The sequence below is a fragment of the Nematolebias whitei genome, chromosome 1, assembly GCF_014905685.2.
Source record: "Nematolebias whitei isolate Nwh7 chromosome 1, NemWhi1, whole genome shotgun sequence".
Classification (NCBI taxonomy): Eukaryota; Metazoa; Chordata; class Actinopteri; order Cyprinodontiformes; family Rivulidae; genus Nematolebias; species Nematolebias whitei.
The window spans coordinates 28,820,602-28,842,036 of NC_056498.1; the positions used below are offsets into that span (position 1 = coordinate 28,820,602).

A 21,435-nucleotide genomic window follows, 5' to 3' on the forward strand; every position below is an offset into this window, starting at 1 on the left:
CTAATTTAATGCTCATTTAGCAAGAAGCTGTGCTGTGCAGCTAATAAATAGAAGTGAGTATTCCTGGCTTTGTAAGCAGAGCCACGAGGGTCTCGGGGACGTGCACCGTGTGGGCGTTGGAGCTTTGAAATACGTGCCAATCAAAGGTATACAGGGTGACACCGGTTCCACGTTTGGAAAGACTCACACAGCATTTGCACTTTAATGCGTTTTTTGAGATGAATTCCTGTTCGGCTCGTCTGCGTGTGCACGAACTGATTGTGATTCCCGAGCCAACGCACGGAGCTCTATTCATGCTCCAATTTGGGTCAGCTGCATCAAAAGCTTTATATATGCACATTTAATTGGTCTGCAGTTTCATTCTTTGGGGGGGGATTTGTTGCACACAGACAATTCTCCTCCTCCACACAAAACATGGAAGATTGACGCAGGCAGATTTAAAGTAAGGTGGCATTTTTACAGTTGGTCCAGGTTGATCTGTGCAGACCTCTCGCTCGAGGAAGTTCAGGTTTAGCCTCAGCCTGCAACAATTTAATGAATAAAATTAACTTTGCTTGGACTATAAAATGGCTACAAATAGGGATGCACGATATTATCGGCATGGTATCGGTATCAGACGATATTAGCGATAAAGTTAAATATCAGTCATCAGCCATTCCATCAAAATAACTCACCGATATAAAAGGTGCTGTTTTTTCAGGCCAAATTAACAAAGACCATGCAGAATAATGTAGTATTTTATTTCCACAGCAGAGAAAAGCTATGTAGTCTCTGTAGGTCTAGGAAAAAAATATCGGTACTGAGATTGGTTATTGGCCAAATAAGTTTTAACATATCGGCATATTGGATATCGGCCAAAAATCCAATATTGTGCATCCCTAGCTACAAACACTCACTACAAGAACCAGATAACCATCTTATCACCAGCGATTATCACCAGAAATGTGCCTTTCATTAATTTATTTTAAACCAAAGTTTGTTGTTTTTTTTATTCCAGAAATGTTGGTCCAACATCGGCTCCAAGATACAGAGTAACGTGTTATTATTTTCTAGTAATTGACAGACATTCTCGTGGAGGCAGTAGGAGTTTACTGGAGGTAATTTTAGCTCCGTGAATACGTCACGGCCCTGTGGGTTAACATGCTACTACTAGAAATGGAAAAGATGATGCAGTCTGCCTGTTTCAGTGTAGCCGTGTTTTAAAAACCTGTTTAAACAAGCTACACTTGTGTAATATCTGCAATTATACTTGGAACCCTTTTTATTTTGTCTAATTTCCTCATCTTTTACAAGTCATTGCTTGCCAGCTGATGTGAAGCCTGCTGAGACAGTCTGTCTCTTTGTTCCGATGTATCGTTTCTCTTTCTTGTAATGAGTTCATTTACATACATCATCTAACTTTAGTCCTGAGGTTAACAAGATTTTAATCTTAAAACCAACAAAAGCAGCCACAAGATAATCCTCTGATTTCCAAATTGATAGCATATGTTAATACGGAGTAAAATTAGGGAACTGTACCATCAATAAAGGCTGTGGAGAAACACCATCTAATTATTAATTTCATTTTAGCTTTTACGAATTTATACTCATTTGCCAATTTTGAAAGGAGCCATTCATTTTGTAGGAATGATAGACTAAAACCAGTTCACATATCTGTTGTAGAGAGAAGTAGTGGCACAGTAAAACTGATACTAGAAAACCAATTATTTTAGGTCCTTGACTTTAATCACAAGCAAAAAACACTGATTGACACAACTAGAACTTAAGTATTTGTTTTTCAGTGACTGATTCTGATCTTCAGAGTTGCCGACTGTTGATTTATGGAATTAATTAGTTTATTTTGGCTTGTAATTGTAACCATTTAATATTCATATACAGTAGTCCCTCACTTATTACGAGGGTTACGTTCCAGACACCCCTGCAATAGGTGAAAATCAGTGAAGTAGGGACGTTATATTTATTTTAGTATTTATATATATATTAAAGCTTTATAAACCCTTCCCACACTCTTGCAATGTTTCTAACAATGTTCTAAACTCTCTTAAAAGAGTACAGCGAAAGAGAGCAGACAGACTGATGCTACGGTTACTGAGCCAGTTAGCCCCTGGGGGCAGACTGACCATTGGGAGCACTGGGATATTTCCCGGTGGCCTGGCCTGCTCAGTGATTGCTGAGGGGGACTGAAGTCTCGGTTCAGGTTGTGCTTTATTATTTTAAGCAAACAATCCATGCCGCTCACTCTGGTATTCGTCTCACTGAAGCTCCCACAGCAGTGATGGGGAAAGACAAACCCCAGTCCCACCCCCTCCTTTCTACTTCTGAGGCAATCTGTCAAAGCAGAGCAGAGCTGTGACATGCAGCGTCAGAAAGAGAAAGCAGGGGAGTCCCTGGGCAATCGCTGAGTGGGCCAGGCCACTGGGAAATGTCCCAGTGTTCCCGATGGCCAGCCCGCCCCTCAGCACAATGCTCTGGTTGGTCGCCTTCCATCAATCAGCCAATCGTGTGTCGTATACAATTTTTCGTTGAAAACCTGCAAAAGAGTGAGTCTGCAAAAGTATCGAGGGTCTACTGTACAGTAGTCAAATTTTCTACCTTGTTAAAACAACGCCTGTAATTTAATCTTAGGGACCAAGGTGGATCAGTACAACTCATCTCAACTTGATTTAAGTTGCACTTTTTAAATGCAAGGTTACACAGAGGGATTTACAAAACAAGTAGATTGAAGTAGACATGACAATTAAAATCAAAAGCTTCAAAGCATATAAAAACATAAAATATACATTTTTACCTGCAAAAGAGTTTACTGAAGGTTTACCATGAATACAAGTCCAAGTGTTAAATTTCCTGTATTTTCTCCTTCAAATAACATTTCCTGTCCAACCAATGAAAGATGGCATTTGAAAGATAAAATTTATTTATATTTAAAGCAGTATTTCCCCCTACCATTATCCAAGGAGGGCGTCTCACCCTGTCAACAGAACCGAGCGCCCCACCTACCATACCCCCTATTCTGCTCTGCCATGCAGCTCAGCTCAGAGTTCAAACCACACGCAATAAAAACATAGCGCTCTGCTATACATGCTAAAACTTATTTCATTCCCATAATCGAAAAATGCAGGCACTAACGTAGCGCTAAGCTAGTGCGCAATACAGCCATAGCGCTCCGCTTCTGTCATAACCCCACCCCCCCGGGTCAACAAAAAAACCGAAGAGACGAGTACCCTCCCAAGGCAAGTGACCTAGGGGAAACGCTGTAAAGTTATTTTAAGTTTTCTTGCAAATTTTCACGTTTCTGTTAAACGTCAGCAAAATCCAATCAACTTCCTTTTGGACCTGCTTGTGTTGTACCAGATAAAGCGACCTTACTGTGAATGGTGCCCCTGACATGGGAAGCACATTGACTATGATGTCAAAGGCACCTGATCAATGGGGCAAGTGGAGCAGTGCCCCCCCCCCCCCCCCCCCCATTTTAAAAAGTACAACTACAAGTGATTTTTATAGGTCATTTTTTATTTACAACAATAAATTTGTATTAAAATATGATTACTGATTTCATGACATAATCAGGCAGCCATGGTGTCAGGTGTAACATCTGATGTCTGTCCCGCCTGTTAATCAGCCGAATATGCTCAGGTTTGGTCATGGCTAACTATTAAAACAGAATAAAGAAGGTTGTATTAATCGCCTGAGTGGTCAATCGGTCCTTAACTAGGGATGCATGATACTGGATTTTTGGACGATATGTTAAAACTTGTTTGGCCGATAACCAATACCGATATTTTATATACTTTCCTTTGTCAGAACATAGCCCTCTTATTTAGGCTTATTTGCTACAAAAAATGTGTAACATCTGTAAGAGCTATATATTCAGTAACAGCCATATGATATGCATAGCACTTTAACTTATATTAAATCTTCTTCTTCTTCTTTTGGCTGCTCCCTATTTTTTTAGGGGTCGCCATAGTGAACTATGTCGCACGAAGACTTTGCAGTTATTTTTTTATGCCGGATGTCCTTCCTGACGCAACCACAGACCACCGAGCTACCACAGCCCTCTGTGTGGAGCAGAGAGCTGCTATCTAAGACACCCAGAGGAGCAAATGGTGGGGGTTAAGGGCCTTGCTCAAGGGTCCAGGGTGGGACAAATGAGGATGGGGGCAGGTGTGGGTGCTTCACCTACCCCACCCACATTTTTGTTGTCGGTACCGGGACTTGAACTGGCGATCTTCCAATCACAGGCCCACCTTCTCTAACCTCTGTGCCACCACTCCCCTTTTAACTTATATTAAATGAAAATTGTTAAATATTATTTATTAGCATTAGTCACCTGCGATGCGGTCTCACTTGTGGAGACTGGTTCCAGGTTCCTAGCTGCAGTGTAGGATCCTCTGCACTCTTGTGCATGAAGGACAGCCTTTTTAAGTTCAAAGTTTTTGTCTATCCATTGTAACATAAGACTAATCATGCTAACGGGACTAACACTTGATGTCCAAATGTCTGTGGTAAAACTCACCCAAGTGCTATCGGCTATTAGCTTCTCAATGACCTCGGAACTGACGGCTTGTAACTCAGGTAAGGTTACGTCTGAAAAATATCTCTGACTGGGGACGATGTAGCGAGGCTCAACGTAGTCCAAAATCTTCGGAATCCGACATACTCAACAAAAAAAAAAAAACTTCCACACCGCCGACATATTGAATTTTCCTCTCTGCCGTGAGATCAGGTAGGCACGCGTGACGTCATCATGTGCTGCCGCTGCAGGCATCCATGTCACTGGGCTGTCATACACTTTTATATTGGTGAGTCATTTTGATGGACTGGCCGATGTCTGATATTGAACTTTAACGCTAATATTGGCCGATACCATGCCGATAATATTGTGCATCCCTATCCTCAACCACAACTATCATTGAGTAGGGGTGTTATTTAAAAAAAAAAATTCAAACCAAGGGCCAATTTCAGTCAATACTTGAACTCAAGTCAGACATTAGGTATTGGTTGCAAATCAACAAGAGTTAATTGGTTTTATTTGACATCCCTGCTACTCTTTCCACATCCAAATCAAAAAATGCTGAAAAAAAATTCTTGGCTTCAAAGTTGGCCAGCTGTCATGAGAAGTCTGCACTACATTAAATGTACTCCGTTTTTAAGCAAAATGAGAAATGATAAAAGACAGTTTACATGGAAAATATCATCTTCGGGGCCAGATAAGACAGTAGTAAAGGCCATATTTGGCCCACGGGCCTGAAGTTTGACACGGGGTTTAAAGTGTAAGATTGATGCAATGGCAAGTAATTAGTCTCAGAGTTCAACTGGTGGCCTACCAAACTTTTCTTTAGATCATAATTCATATGGTCTCAATTTAAACTGTGTTTTTTTCTTTTCTTCTCTCTTCAACCAAATGGGTCTGACTGGAAATGAAGGGGGAGGACGGGGCGGGTGTGGATTTCACATAATGTATATTTTTGCACGAGGGGAATAAATTTGGGGTTAATTTTCCTGATTCCTTCATGCCACTGTGGTAGAGGCTGTATGTATTGTCAGGCGGGCTGCCATGGCAACAGCTGCAAAGTAAGAAAACCTGACGTTCCTCCTCGGCGCCCCCTCCTTCAGCTCCTTTTCCTTTTTTTTGTCCAGTACCTTGTCAAATCGCTTCCTTTTTCACCCTCCCTCTCCCTCTCTTTCCAACTTGTACAGACATGGTTTGCGGAGTTTTGGGTGGGGAATGCTCAGGTATGCGTTTGCACATACACACACACAGAATATGCCTGTCTGCTGCTGGCGAAGCAGATCAGGGAACAATGAGTCTCAAAAAGAGACTTTCCTTCAAGAGGACCTGGATTTTCAGCACTGTAAGTAAACAGTGGCTCACGGGCTGAGCCTCCTCTTCCTCTTCAGGCTGAAGCCAGGAGACTCCTTTTGTTCACTCAGCTGTTTTCCCTCATCTATCTTGTTCTTTTTCGTCGCCCGTCTCTTGCTCCAACTCAAAGCAGCTGTCTGAAACGGCCGGGACCTGTGGTTTGTCTGGAGCGTGCTGGAATCAGCCTCGACATGCGTAAAAAGTTTCGACGAGGCTTTGTTTATCTGAGTGGTTTAAAAAAAAATAAAAAATCCTGAACAGAGACGCACAAAGCCTGAAAGAAAAACAAAAGTTACTTTAAGGACGTTTGAGATGCACTGTGCGAGGCGTTCGCTAACATGGGTTTGTTTAGACTTTCAGCTATCTAACCGGTGATTTGATTTCACCGGATTTTACCGTCTTAGCATCATCTTCGTTAGTACAGCATGTGGCTCATTGAGATGTTAAACTGTACAGTTCGGAGGTCGTGCAACGGTGAAACCTTTTTCCATGTGGAGCATCGATTTTGCTCATAGTGGAGCACCGAATGTGGACAGCATTCAAGAAGAATCCAGCTTTGAAACGGGTCTGGTAAAGTTTTGGCTTATATAAGCGCTGCCAAGCCACCCACGGTGGAGGGTTTGTTAGCAGAGGTGTCAATCAAGGGAGACAACGTCTGAACAAGTGGTGGCAGTCTGCATGGTCATCACTTTAGCCTCACACAGAAACTTTTGGGTTAGGGTGCCATAGAAAATCACGTGTGGTCTCATCCCCACAGCTTCATACATATAAAAATAAACAAATCAACTTTTAAGCCCATTTATATATTTTTTAAAGTGATACTTTATTGCTTAAAATGATAGCTCAGATCTTTCAAAGCTGTGTGCTGTGGTACAATTATAAGTAATTAATATCTTACCTGTAGAGCTGTACACTGATGTAGAGTCAGGACCAAAAGAACGCTGCCACCTCAAAACGACTCCAAATTCAAAACTATTAGTTTGACTGCAATTTCACATGACTAAGTTATTTATATAATAATCCATGTTTTTGGCAAATACAAATACAGTAGTTCCTAGATTATCGCGGCCTATTATTCTAGAGCTAATATATGCGAACAAGCGTGGGTTTTTCACCCCCGCAATAGGTGAAAAACCACAAATATTTTATTTTAGTATTTATATATTTTAAGGCTTTATAAACCCTTCCCACACTCTTGCAATGTTCTAAACTCTTAAACCTATGTATTTTTTAACTATATGTATATGTACCGTACAGTATTGCAAAATTTTATACGTATACTCATCAGCTCTGCAGACCAGCAGCTTGGTTTCGGTCGGGCTCGGTTCCGGTTCTGCAGACCCTGCACCCCATCCAGATTGATGCGCATGTGGATAATTGAGCTTCAGGAGTTTCCTCCCAGTTTTTTGAGCTTCATAAATAGCGTAGATTTGCGTTGCAAAAATTTCCCTCCATTTCAGCAGAAAGCAGCGGCCGAAAGCACTGTTGGCTTCTGGGTAGTGTAGTTCTTTGTACTGGGGTTGTAATATAAGCTTATTGAAAGAAAACTACAAAACGGTGGCGCCTGTCCAAATTATTATTTTTTCATTAATTTTTTTTATCTCGTATCGTCCCAATCATGTGAGCAATATTAAAGTTGACAATTGTTGAAAATCCATGAAAGAGCGAGTCTGCGAAGTAGGGAGGGACTACTATAGTGGCAGCAGCTAGCTGTAGCACTTCTGGTGTGTAGCCTGGGTCACTTTCAGCTGGAATTTTTTTTTTTTTTTCCCAGAATAACCGAGTAAATGAAAATTTATGGCAGTGTAACGGTAAATAAAAGACTGTTTGCATGAACGACTATAAAACTATTCAACGGAAGTTGTTTAAAGTCGACTAAAATTCACTTTTAACTCGACCCCGCTGTGACTCCGACCACTAACTTAATAAACATCCAAACCTTCCCTTTTAAACTTAACGTCACTTTTGAATGTTTAAAACTAGGTTTCCCTTTTCAACATCCATTTTTTTTTAATACAAACATAGTTAAAACAATGAGATATTGCGTCAGAGATATTTGCCAAGACAGGATGAATAACCAGCTCCCTCACTCTGAATAATCTTCTTTCACACAAAGCAGATACTTACCAGATTAATCATCCATAAATTTCCAGCAGTAGGTGTGGTCTTGACCCAGGAAGCAATGGGAATGGTTAAAACACTACTTCATAATTTTCATGTTTTACCCTTTGCCACCCAAGAAACATTTACCACCTAAAAATGTGTCGTCGACACTCGTGATAAAAGAGTTAACCGGGAGGCCTTTCGTTAGTTCAAAACCAAACCTGACGTCACTTCGTGTGACACGATGTTTGCCCTGTTCTCCACACTGAACTCCCCTTGCTCGTATTTAAAGCTTGAGGTTTGGCTGTTTTTAGAACCAAAGGGGACAAACAGATGGAAGCGGGTGTTCTCTCTTCTGTTTGGGCTTCTCGCTCCCTCCCATGATTACTGAACACATGCTGGCCACCACAGGAGAGGTGGCTTTTGGGTGTTGACGACGCACGGGGTGGATTCAGCAGCAGGGTTGTAAAGAAGCTGTGACACACAGTTAGTGGTTCTGTGGTTCATGTCTGAAAGAGACTACATGTGGTCGCTCCCAAAATGGAATCAGTGTCATGTCGGTGCACATGACCCAAAACCATGTGTTTTCAGGTGACAAGTTCATGTGTCAAGCTCAAAATGACCAACGCAATAAAAGCTAGTGAAATAGCAATTCCTGAGAAAATGCAGTGCGACTGCTTATTGCTGAAGAACTTGCTTAAAAAAACAGCTGAAATTAGCTTAAAAAAATCCGAAACAAGCCTAAATAAGCAGAAGAAATCAGAAAGAACACATATTTGCTGAATTATGTTTAAATAAGCAGAAATTAGCACAAAAATTAGGAAATTAGCTAAAAAAAAAGGGGCTGAAATGACCAAAAATAAAAGCTGAAAAGTAGCTGTGTATGCAGAATTTATTTTATTTTATTTATTTATTTAACCTTTATTTAACCAGGCAAATTCCACTGAAATCACAGATCTCTTTTGCAAGGGAGGCTGAATCCTCCATGGGCCAGAAAGACGCTTAAACCACCAGAAGGAAGTGTAATGAGCTGCAATGAGCAAAACAAAAGTAGAATTAGCTGAAAAAGCCTAAAAAAAAGCTACCATTTAGCACAAACACAGCTAAATGGTAGCTGACATAGCAGAACAAGCTGAAACTATCAGAAATAAGGTGAACGAGCATAACAAGCTGAAATCAGCAGAAAAAAAGTTAATTAGGCTGAAAGTAGCAGAAATTAATACAAAAAACTAATTTATCTGAAAACATCTGAAAAGGTAGAACAAGCTTAAATTAGCAGAAGGAAGTAGAGAGAGCACACAATTAGACTAAAAATAAAAAGCCAATCCAGAAATGAGCACAAAAAAGTCAAAATTATCTGGAAAAATAAAAATAAATTGGTAGAAAACAGCTGAAAAGTAGCTAAAATAGCAGAAAGAAGCTTAAATTATCTGATGGAAGTGGAGAGAGCACAGCTATTGTTGAATTAGACTGAAAAAAGTTTGCATGCAAAAAATGTGGAATTAGCTGAAAAATCTAAAATTATCATAAAAACAGCTAAATAGTGGCTGAAATAGTAGAAAAAGCTGAAACTTGCAGAAAGGAGCTGAAAGGAGCATAACAAGCTGAAATTAGCAGAAAGAAGTTGGAAGAAGCACAAAAATGTTGTAGTTTGCAGAAAGAATCTGAAAGGAGCACAAAACAGATGAAAGTAGCTGAAAAAATAATTAAATTTGCACAAGAAAGCTGAAAGAAGTAGAACAAAACGTGAACGGAGCAGTAAAAGGTTGTAAACAGTTGTAAAGATTTGAAGGATATAAAATGAGCTCAAGTCATTTTCTGTGAGGAAAAAATGTCAAAAAAGACTAAATATTTCAAAAAGCTAAAGTTGCACCAATGCCAAATGTCATAGCAGCACCCTTCTCCTGAAAGAGCTGAACAGTTTGATATATGATTTGTTGAAATAGCATAAAAACGGTGGAACGAGAAAGATGCTGAAAAATGTTCGGAAGTCAAATGGATCACAATAGTGTGAATGCTTCATAAACATTCACACAACAAGTAAAATGTGATTAGTAGGGGTAAAACAGGATGCAGCCTGGCTACCAAAATTGGCAACAACGGCAGGTACTATTCTTTCCATTCTTTTCCCATGAAGGGCCGAGATGGTGTAGAGGTAGGGCAGCGGACCTGGGACCAGAAAGTCGCAGGTTCAACTTCCCACCATGCCCACATGTCGTGGTGTCCTTGAACAAGACACCTAACCCTGCTCCCCGGACGCTTACATAGCTGCCCGCTGCTCCACCTGGGTGCATCTCACATATGATGGGTTAAATGCAGAGAACTAATTTCACTTTACTTTATTTACGCTTCTTATACACTTCAGCTCCACAAATTAAAAATATGGCAAGACACTAAAGAACAACATTGTTTGTGCTGCACTCCAAACAGAGCTCAAGCTTGGAAAACAGAGCCTTGTTTACGGGTATTATCAGCCTCACATATTCTCACTTTGAAGTGGCAGATCAGAAAGCGGTCTTCTGGAAATAGTGTCTTGTGTTGAGATGTATCCTCCAACGCACCGATTTTGCGCCTGTCTTTGAATAAGTCCAAAGACGTTCTTCCCTGCTTTTAAATATAATGGTGAAAACAGTCTCACAGTTTGGGCTTCGAATTTCTCAGTTAGCTCAATGTAACAAAGTACAAGATGTTCCCGAGCATTCTACTCTCTTTTTTTCAAGTTGCCACGAAGGTTTGGGCTTTTACAGTGTGTTTAATTTGTTTTGTGTGACACTTTTTGGTTGATTTCTCATATTTTATAATGTTTTAAGTCATTAATCACTTTAGATTTTTTTTTTTTGTGTGTCTTTGTCAGATTTATCTCTTTTACACAAATGTTGTGCGATATTACTGCAAAGACTCTTTCTTTAGACCGTTCATAAATCACCACTTCAACCAGTTATCATAAATTAGCCCAGCATCACAGCTATGTGGTGTGTTTACATCTGCCATGTTAAATAACATAGCCAAAGTGTTCCAGTGACTGTGTCGTCACTACGACATATTCTCATGCCACAGTGCAGGTCTCCTCTAACATACTGATTGTTTCACCAGAAATCATCTCACCTGGTGGCTCAGAGGCATAACAGCAGCAAGTTGACTTTAAGACTCTCGCAAAACAGCACTTTCCAAGAGGATACGACTTTTCGCATCACATGTAGTACATGAGGTGGAACGAAAGTTCCCAGTTACACCCAAAAATAGCAAAGATATAAAGTATAAAACAGAAAGAGTATACAAGGTTATGAGATATATGCTAAACAATAATAATATAATATGAATAAGGTGTATTGAACAGCAGCCTGATGCCTTTGATGTAGCCATAACGACAAGCCCCTTTTTAGGCCGACCCCAACTCTACATCAGTGGTGTTGACGTAGAGCGGGGTTATTCAACTGGTGGCCCAGGGGCCAAATCAGACCCACGGTTGAACTCAGTTCGGCCCACCATTGGGTTCTTTTTTAAATAAAACTATATTTTAAACCATAAAACAAACTTACCGGTACTTAATGTAACGTTTCCCCTACCATTATACCGAGCGTCCTGCCTACCGATCCGAACACCCCACCTCCCTGTTGACAACTGCCAGCACTGACATAGCGCTAAGCTAGTGGTGCGCAATACAGAAGTGCTAGCTAAAAATCTCAGGTTACCTCATGCTTTCCATCACCCCCCCCCCCCACACCCCCCACACCCCATACCTTCCTAAGTAAATTAAGACAATTTTCTTATTCATAAACGGAATTATAACATTGTCTTGCAAAATGAATTTATAGAAAGAGATATTTTAATTAATATTAATAAATATGGGATGTTTCATAAATATATTTTATTGTTATCAAGTAATTATTTCCAGTACATTTTCCTTAATCTAGCATATTCAACGGCGATCCGTGCGATCTGGAAGTATTCCTTTTAGTGCGCGTGCAAATGAGCTACACTATGGATCGTGCTTCCGTAACAGAGCGGGCAGTGACAGCCCTGATGTAGAGGTTAACGTAAAATGATGGACATCTCCTCACACATACAGTATGTTGGGCATTCTAAACCCTGCTGGTCACACAGATCACATCACACCGTGGAACCGCGACGCCAGCTTTCCTTTTACATGTTGCTATTTGCTGAGCTCTTGCAGCCTTAGAGACGTGGCCGTGGCGGGTTGACTTTAACCTGAACCTTTAACTCCTGAACCTCCCTGCATTTGGAACATTAAACATTAAACCAACACTCATCGTGACAAGTGCCTGCATGTACTAATACATGCTGTATTAATATCAGCACAGAAAGGCTTATTACAGACGGCGAGGGAGTCTCGTCTCTTACTCCTGACATGCTGTGAATGTGTGAGGGTGTGCACACTTCTATTTCCACCTTCTGAGCACTCTCCAACTCTAAAGTATTTTCTGTTGTACGGATGACGCCTCTGTTCATGTGTGAAAATCTTACTCAACAAGAGGCCTATAAAGTACACATTTTGGAAAACAAATGGGAAATTGGGCATTTAGAATGTCCTTATCTGCATTTAAGGAAAGACTAAAAATCACTTCAATTCAGTTTTTTTACACAGCGCCAAGTCATAACAGAAGCTGTCTCAGGACACTGTACAAAGACATTCACATACATGAAAAAAAACAATTAGTTGTTATCTATTGAAGAAAATTCAGCTGCTGAAATTATTTTAAATGAGTTTCATAATGCAGTGCTCCCCAACACTGGTCCCTGAGGAACACCATCCTGCATGTTTTAGTTATTCCTCTGCTCCAACACGCCTGATTTGAATAAAAGTGTGATTAACAGGTTTATGCCAAACTTAAGGAAGTATTTAAACCACTGATTCAGGTGTGTTGTAGCAGAGAAACAACTAAAACACGCAATGATGGTGTTCCTCAAGGTCTAGGGTTGGGAACCCTTGTAATGAAACTTCTGTCTACTGTTTTTTGTTGTGTCATTCCCAACATGTAACCCTCTCATTCCCAGCATTAGGAAAAAAAGGACTTTACAGCCACCGACAGCCTTGATGAGTCCTTATCATTGTGACTGTAGTTTTAGGAATGCACACAATCAGGAATGTGTGTGTGAGAGAGAGAGAGAGAAAGAGAGAAAGCGAGAGAGGGGGTATCATAAAATCCAGAATGCCTCCTGATGTGAGGAGGTGTGAACAGCTATGTGTGTCGCAGAGGCTGGGGGTCCACCCACCCACTTTTTGTGCTGAAGGTCCAAACCCTGCACAGACACACTTAAAACAAACCAGCATGAAACACACACACATGCGCATGCCTCAAAGCAGCCGGTGATGTCTGACAAAGCTCCGGCTTCAGTCTCTTCTCTCAGCGCAGGAGGTCATGAGGGCAGCCTCTCATTCATGTCTCTCTTTGTTCTCTTGCAGTCCGCTGCTTCTTCAGATGGTGGTGAGTACCAGTCCTCTTTTTTTTTTTTTACTTTAAAATTCATTGTTTGTTGAATATAAAACAGCACAAGTCATGTTACTATTTATTAACAATTTCAAGCTTCTTTTTTAATCGCCTGTTTTTAACTACCAAAACAAAACTCTTGACCAGTTGGGCGTTCTGTTCCTCTTTATTTGCTCAGTAAACCATGCTAATAAAAGCTTCATTCACTGTCGGCAGCACGCCTCATTAACAAAGGGTATTTGTCGGGAGCGTTTGGGTTCCAGTCTGGGTTGGAGTGCACGCCGTCTGGTCGTTCCTCTTTATAGAACTTTAGACTAGTGGTTCCCAACGTTAGAGGTCAAGAAACTGCACGTGTGGGGTGTATCCAAAGTGCGGTCCGTGGGCCATTTGCGGCCCTTGGAGTGATTTTGTGCGACCCACAACTGCAGTTTAAGAATGGTATCATTTTGACCAGCAGGTTTAAGAGGTCGATTTAGACTTTCTGCAAATTTGTTGGTAATCCTTTTTTATATATTATTTAAGTTGAACAGCAAAACAGATGAAAAACAATCTTCTCAAAATCAGCAATATTAAGCAAAATGCAAACTTTTGGCTATGCTATTTTTATTTTCACTTCATGCTACAAAGCACTAAAAACCTTTATTGATTTATACCAGAAAGGAGACTTTTGGATAATGATTCATAAAACGTGTCTAAGTATTGCAGTTGTAGTGAACTAGACCTCCGACATCAATCTGTCTCTGAAGACCTTCAGGGGACAGGAACTGTTATTTCATTGATTTGAATCCAGAAATACAAATTATCTCATCAAGAGACTATTTAATTGTATCCTGAATTAATCAATTGAAAGAACACTCTTCTTTTTTATATTATCATTAACTATTTTACAATATCTTGATAATCAAAAGTGTGTTTAGTTCATACCATTTCTAAATGTTGAAGTAAATCACTCATTTAAATTAACTGTGAAACAGTATTAATGATTTTTAAACCTCATTAGACTTGGATCATACAAGTAAATGTCTATTTACAAAGTAAGTGTGCATTTAGTCTTCTGTCTGAATGAGGAGTAGTGGATTTGAGGGCGAAAGTCAGAGACAAGTTATGAGAACGAAGTGCCTTGTTTTTAAAACTCTCAGACAGTAAATAAGAACTGGCTGGCACCTGTTTTCTCTCATTGTTCAAAACATTTCTCTGTCTGTATTAACCGTTCTTAAAACATTTCTGCTGTCTCCTGACTTCTAATAACCCTCTGACATCACTAAAACTACACCCATGCTGGTTGTTTCAACCAATCAGGAAGTACCAAGTGACAGGAAGTGGATACCCTTTAAAAGGCAACACTTCAGTCTTCACGAGTCTTCCAAGTCTTCAGTCTTTTTCAGTCTTCCTGGAACTTTCAGTCGAAGATGAGACTCAGTCTGATGGAGTCTTACAGCTGAACTAAGTAGCTGATGGATTTGACCATGTGCCAAGGGTCCGTCCATTCCAGCGTAGTCACAGCCTGCCTCGGCTGTGACTCAAACCGAGCAATAAATGCTCAACTTCTAAGGAAGCCTATTCTGTTGAACTGAGTACTTCGTCACAACTTCTGACGACTCCAGCCACTCTGACCGGAGACGTTGAAAAGGGAGCGTACCAATGGACCTCTGTTCCGGAGTGGAAGTATCCACCATCTCAAGCCGTAACATAACAAGCCGTTGACGCCCTGAAGTGTACCGGAGGGCTGAGCTGGATTTGGAGGAAGGGTGCCATTTTCTGGTTCAACACATAACTTTCATCCATCTAAACCTCCTCTTTAAATCTATTCCTTCTCTTAAACTTCTATTCGCCAGTAAATCAAGCTAGATGCCTTCAGAGATGAATCAGTCTCAATCAGTAATCTTCTGTTGTCTTGTTTGGTAAATCGTGCCAAGAGTATTAATCAGAAACAGATCAGCAAATCAACGTGTACATGTTTGATGTTAAATTTTGATTCTGTTAAATAAATGACCGCATTTATTCTGATGGGTCAAAGATAAAATGGCGTCTCATGTCACTAATTATAATAATAATAATAATAATGTCATCACAATGTCAGCACTGTATGTTTCCATACAATGGCGAAATTAGTCTCTGCATTTAACCCATCCACCACCAGGTGGTGCAGTGGGCAGCTATTGAAAGCGCCCGGGGGACATTTTGGGAATTAGACGTGCTGCCCAGAGACGCCACGTGATGTGCAGTGACTGGGGATCGAACCTGGGACTCTCGGGTCCCAAGCCGGCTGCCCTGCCTTTACACCATATACACTCAACTACACAAGTTATCTTGGTCACATGGCAGAAATTTAACTCGAAAAAGAAAGAATCCCTGTTGATTAAACAATTAATATTCTTTGTGCTTGAACTAGCTTTAAGAATAATTAATTAGTAGTATGTCACAGCGAAAGCTGTCACTACATCACTACACAGTTGATAAAAACTCAAGATATTTTTAAACGAATATAACATGGTATCATCTACATACGAGTTGATCGACTTTATCAAACTTTCTATGAATCTGTTGTAGTGACCCCCTTTTAAAAGGACACACTCAAATTATGCTTTTGTTGCTGAGAACAGACTAAAATGAACTTTCCAAGCACAAGAAAACAACAAACGTAGATCCAACAAATTAAATAAATCAAATCCTTTTTAATAAAAAATATAAGCTTAGTGTTTATGAGGCTTTTAATGTTTTGGATCTACAACAATTTAAAACTCTTTCTCCACCAAAATTAGTAAACTTTTGTCCTTTCTCCAAAATATTGTTCATGTTGAGTTAAATTCACATTTTTGTCGCCCACGAGTCCTATCTTCTGGATATTTTGGGCCCTCATATGAAAACATTTGAACACCCCTGGTCTACAGGTTAATGCAGATTATAGACGCAGACGAAAGTTCCTGGAGAAACTTTGACTGGGACTGCCAGGCTGATGCCAGTTTAAAATTTTGATTTGACATTAATGTGTGCTTGAGTTCGCTTTCAACTAACACTATTTCAATTCAACATGACAAAAAAAATCAATGAGATATAATCACTTTTCATTTAGCTAAGGCAACCATCTTGGATTTTTGATTTGGATTCAGTTTTTAATGGGCAGTGCTGTAAGGTACCGACATACCAAATTTCAGCTGAACAGCTCTAAAGTTGGCTGAGTTATCATATTTTTCCCTTTTTAGCTAAGGTGGCCATTTTGGATATTTGATTTACATTATGAATGTATAACAACTCACTATCAACTACAACCATACTAAATTTCAGCTCAATTTATCAAATAATGCCCGAGTTATAGTCATTTTTATGCTTTTTGAGGTAGCTGTGGCAGCCATCTTGAATCAAAATGTTAACAGTTCTAGAGATATTTTTGATGATTTTTTTTTTCTGTGAGTTTCAAACAAATCCTTCAGTGACTTTAAGATTTCTTCAGGGACCTCAACACTCCAAGTCATGTGACCTCACAGCAGTTCTGTCAGGCGTTTTGCATAAGAAAAATTGCATCTTCGTGTGCAAATTATGTCGCCATGGTAACTTGAAACGCCAATGAAAGTAATGGCACCCATCACGGTGCCAAGCCGGTTGTTTTGATATAACATTTGTGGGGGTACACTTTGTATACTTGGTTCAGTTGGAGTCACAAGTTTTTTCCTCTTTATTTGTGGGTCATAGGCTTAAAAGTTCAGGAACCCGTCACTGTGATAGCGAGGAGTCCAGCGCAGATGTTTTCACAGATTTCTTGGTTCTCTCAAAAGCCATCTCACTGACTGAGCAGCACAGATTCCCAAAGTCTTAACACAATGAATCAAGACCAAACTGATCATTCAGCAGCGCTGAACTAAAGAAACCCACGTCGTTATTAGCATAGTGGACTCAATTTCAGCGACACAGCTGCTGAGTCAGCTGAACCAAGAGATAGTGTGGGTTTAAAAAGTCATGCTGAGGCCTTAGTCACTCTTTGTGATTGCAGATACTTTTTACAATGTTTTTTTTTTTTTTTTTTTTAAATGTCTTTTCTCTCCACAAGCTGAACTTCGGCTGTTTGAGGCTTCATCCCGCTCGTACGGACGTCTGAGCAGACCCACTGCACCGTATCTTATCCGACCGAGCAAACGTTTCAGTCAAACGCAGAAAGAAACTCGGTTATTTTTGTCTCTCCATGACAACCGGTCCCCTCCACAGAATATCTGTAACCGCTGCTCCTCTGTGATGCTTTTGTTTTGACTCCACGCTCTTCTCTCGCTCTGCCCTCAGCTCTGAAGTGGCCATCTGCTGCCGTGATAGCAGGTACCAATCAGGACTCGGGCCCCTACTTTAGCTGACCACCAGCTCCTCTAACGGCGCCCACTTTTACTCCTTGTCCTCCCTGTAATCAGCCACTCTCCCCACTCTTTTTACGTCTCCTTTTATGTTGGGCTCGCTTTACTGCTCCCTCCCTTTACAAAGTGAGCAACATCTGCTGTTTCTTTTATTTTGTGGGTTGCAGTTAGGTTTTCTTGCCCTGCGCTCCACATTTCCTCTCAACTTGCGAATCATTTCTTTCTCGTACCGTAAAACGTTCACCTCCGTAGCCTCCTGCCTGTTCATTCGATCCATTTAAACAGTTAGTGTCGCCTTTTAGAGCAGCTTCTGTCGCCATGTATTTGTAGAAAAACGTCCATTCCCTTAAGCTAAACGTTGCTGTTCTATTATTCTAGTTTTAGCTGAATTACTGTAGCGGCGATAGTAATAACTGCATCTGATCCACTTCTGAGGCTCCTGGAAGATGGTTGTGTTTGGTGTTTCTGACAACTAAAAGTAAACAAGTGACATTTTCTTTATTTTGGGGGGTGGGTGGAGGGGGGGTTAAATAATTGCATAAAAACACAAAGAAGTCTCTAAGGAGACAGATAAAGGTAAAAAAAAAAAAAAAAAAAAAAAAAAAAAAAAAAAAACTAAGGGAAATGCAACCTGCCAAAATCTACAAAATAAGCCTTTGAAAGGAATAGTTTAAAAAAAAAAGTTGCTTCAGTGGAGTAGCTATGAGCAGTCAGAATCTTACCTGCTGTCTGAATGATATCAGCTTGAAGACTGAGAGAAATTCTCATTGGAGAGTCAGTAGTCCCTCGTTTATCACGGGGGCTAGGTTCCAGCCACACCCTAAACTCTAAACTCTTAAACCTATGTCATTTTAACAACATACATACAGTACTATATATGCAGCTACTAAATTATACTTACTAGCTCTGCAGAACACAGTATCAGCTCTTGATTCTGATCCGACTCAGTTCCGTTTCTGCAGACGTGCCCTGCAGCAATGAAGGTCACAAGCACTGTTCTAAACTCTTAAACCTACTAATTTTAACAACGTACTATATTTTCTGCCGTACCCGTCGCACCGTCCTATAAGTCGCATCAGTCCAAATACATTTAATAAAGTGGAAAAATCCATAAATACGTTGCTTCATTGTATACGTCGCATCTATTATGCATCACCGCTGACAACCTGGAAATGTGGGCCGGTGTTGTGCCAAAAATCAATTGGCTGCCAAATGGCGGACGCGGGAGCGTGCACAGGAGGACTTTAACAAGAATTTAACAAGATTAACACTTCAAAACAATTATTTGTTTGCTCGACATTATAGCAAAGTTGTGTCTCAGTTGAACTTTTCCTTAATAAATGCACGTTGACGGTCAAATCAGCTGCATTTCACGCGCAGAGGGCGACTCGCTGTCCATTTCTCCTAAATTTAACAAGATAATCTCCTAAAAATTTGTTAGCTCGACTTTATAGTAAAGGTGTGTCTCAGTCTAGCTTTTACTAAAAAATGCACTTCAATGATCAAATTATAACAATAAAGAATCTCTGACTCTGACTGAAGTTAGCTGCATTAGTCAGAATGAATGAAAACAGTTATATCTCAGTCAAAATTTGTTTATAAATATGGGAAAAAAATCCATAAATACGTCGCTTCAGCGTATAAGTCGCAGGGCACGCAAATTATGCAAAACACTGCAACTTATAGGCCGAAAAATACAAAATTTTATTTAATAGTTCTGCAGAATGGCAGCAGCTCGGTTCCGCTCCGACCTGAGAGAAAAAAGTAAGTCCCGGTGAGCTTCGGTTGGAACGCCGGACCTTCGGCGGTGCGTCCCTGCTTGGAAGTCCTCATGGGCCGGCTAGGAGCTCTCAGGTTCACCGCTGAGTCTGGGAGTTTGGTTCTGTGCAGCCAATCAGCGCCTGTGTTACACAGCTCAACGCTCTGTTTCTTAAAGAGACATGTCCTGACATGATTTCTTTCTTGTGAATCTGACGTTTGTAAAGTTTAAATTTTCTTAAATAAACTCGTCCAAGTGACATGATTAAAATCGTACATTTGAAAAGCCGGTTCAGCTGTCATGACTTCGCTTTGCAAAAATATTGTTCAGCAGAAAGCAGCGGCTGGAGGCACTACAGTACAGTATTGGCTTCTGGGAAGAAAACTACAAAATGGCGGCGCCAGTCCGAATTTATCATAAAAAAAAACCCTTTTCCCAACCACGTGAGTACAGTAATATTACTGTAAATTTGACAATCGTGTACTGTACGGCGCTGCACAATTTTTTGTTGTTGACAAACGGCGATGGATCGTGTCCGAGAAAGTCGATCCGCGATGTAGTGAGGGACTATATTGACTGTCTGTGTTTAAACATGAAACATGTTTTGTGTGAAAGGCAGAAATAATGCTGTGTAACAACTGAAGCCATCAGCTGAACTTTAATAACATTCTACGCTTCGAGTTGTTTTAGAGGCTCAAATCTGCTCTAGAACTGGCTACAGTCTGACGAGCTGCTGGTTTGATTCCTCCATGAGAATTTCTCCTCACATCTTCAAACTGAGGCCTGATCTACACTATGATTTTTTTTTTTTTCAAAATAATATTATTTTCTCTGTTTACATTATGTGGCGTTAGCAGCGTCAAAATACAGAGAAAGAACACACTTAGCTTGGCTAAAGAATTTATCCTAAACAGTTGCAACTTTTATTCTTTCATTGATGCAGTTTACAACTTCCTCTCGTTTTTTTTTTTTCATTTCATCTCATGATCAAAGTGTGGTGGAGATACGATGAGATGAGGCGAGACAGACGCAGAAAACAAACAGACAAAGGACAAAGCTGTGTGTCTTGTATTTGTTTCAAGGTCACAGACTGATTGATGGTGGGCTTGTCTGAAAATAGACTGCTCCATTATTATTATGTCTGAAAAGCTCCCTACTTCCTGTCCCCCCAGATACAGTATACAGTAGTCCCTCTATTATCGCGGGGTTTATGTTTCACCCCCTCCCCCAGCAATAAGTGAAAATCACAAAGTAGGAACGCTATATTTAATTTAGTGTTCATATATATTTTAAGGCTTTATAAACCCTTCCTTCACTTTTGCAATGTTCTAAACTCTTAAACCTACGTCATATTAACGTATTGTACTGTACTGTAGCTACTGCAAAATTTTATATGGGTACTCACCAGCCTTGGTCCGGTTCTGGTCTGGTTCTAATCGGCTCTCTGCAGCCGTTGAGAACCAGACGCTTTTGGAGAGAGCAGGACCTTCGGAGAGCCGCACTAAGCCACACAATGGTCCCGATAGAGTCCAAAAAAACAGAGGAATCCGGACGAAAAATGTCCCGGTGAGCTCTGGATTAACCACCAGACCTCCAAGCAACACCTCCCTGCTCGAGAGGTTTCAAGGCCCGGCAAGCAGCATTCAGATTGACCGATGAGGCTGGAAGTAGTTCTGGTCCAATTCCCGGTCGGTTCTGTATGGCTCTCTGCATCCACTGAGCGCCGAAATAACTTTGAATATGACCAAACTTTTTAGTCAGTTTCGGATCGGATCAAAACTTTGCCTCCATTTTGGCAGAAAGCAGCGGCCGGAAGCACTGTTGCCTTCTGGGTAGTGTAGTTCTTTGACTGTCCTTACAGTGTAGGCTTATTGAAAGAAAACTACAAAATGGCGGCGCCTGTCCAAATTTTTTTCCATTAATTTT

The 21,435-nt window shown here is 40.5% G+C and overlaps 2 protein-coding genes across 5 annotated transcripts in view; both read left to right on the top strand.

The window, feature by feature from the left end:
• gps2 (G protein pathway suppressor 2) overlaps positions 1-21,435 on the top strand; it is an 831,114-nt gene that overhangs the window by 276,203 nt on the left and 533,476 nt on the right. The window lies entirely within an intron of this gene.
• Positions 1-21,435, top strand: part of LOC119409187 (regulator of G-protein signaling 12) — an 80,172-nt gene that overhangs the window by 29,152 nt on the left and 29,585 nt on the right. The window contains exon 3 of the mRNA XM_037676046.1: positions 13,389-13,410. Within this exon, the coding sequence (XP_037531974.1) occupies positions 13,389-13,410 (22 nt within the window). The remainder of the gene's footprint in view (positions 1-13,388; positions 13,411-21,435) is intronic.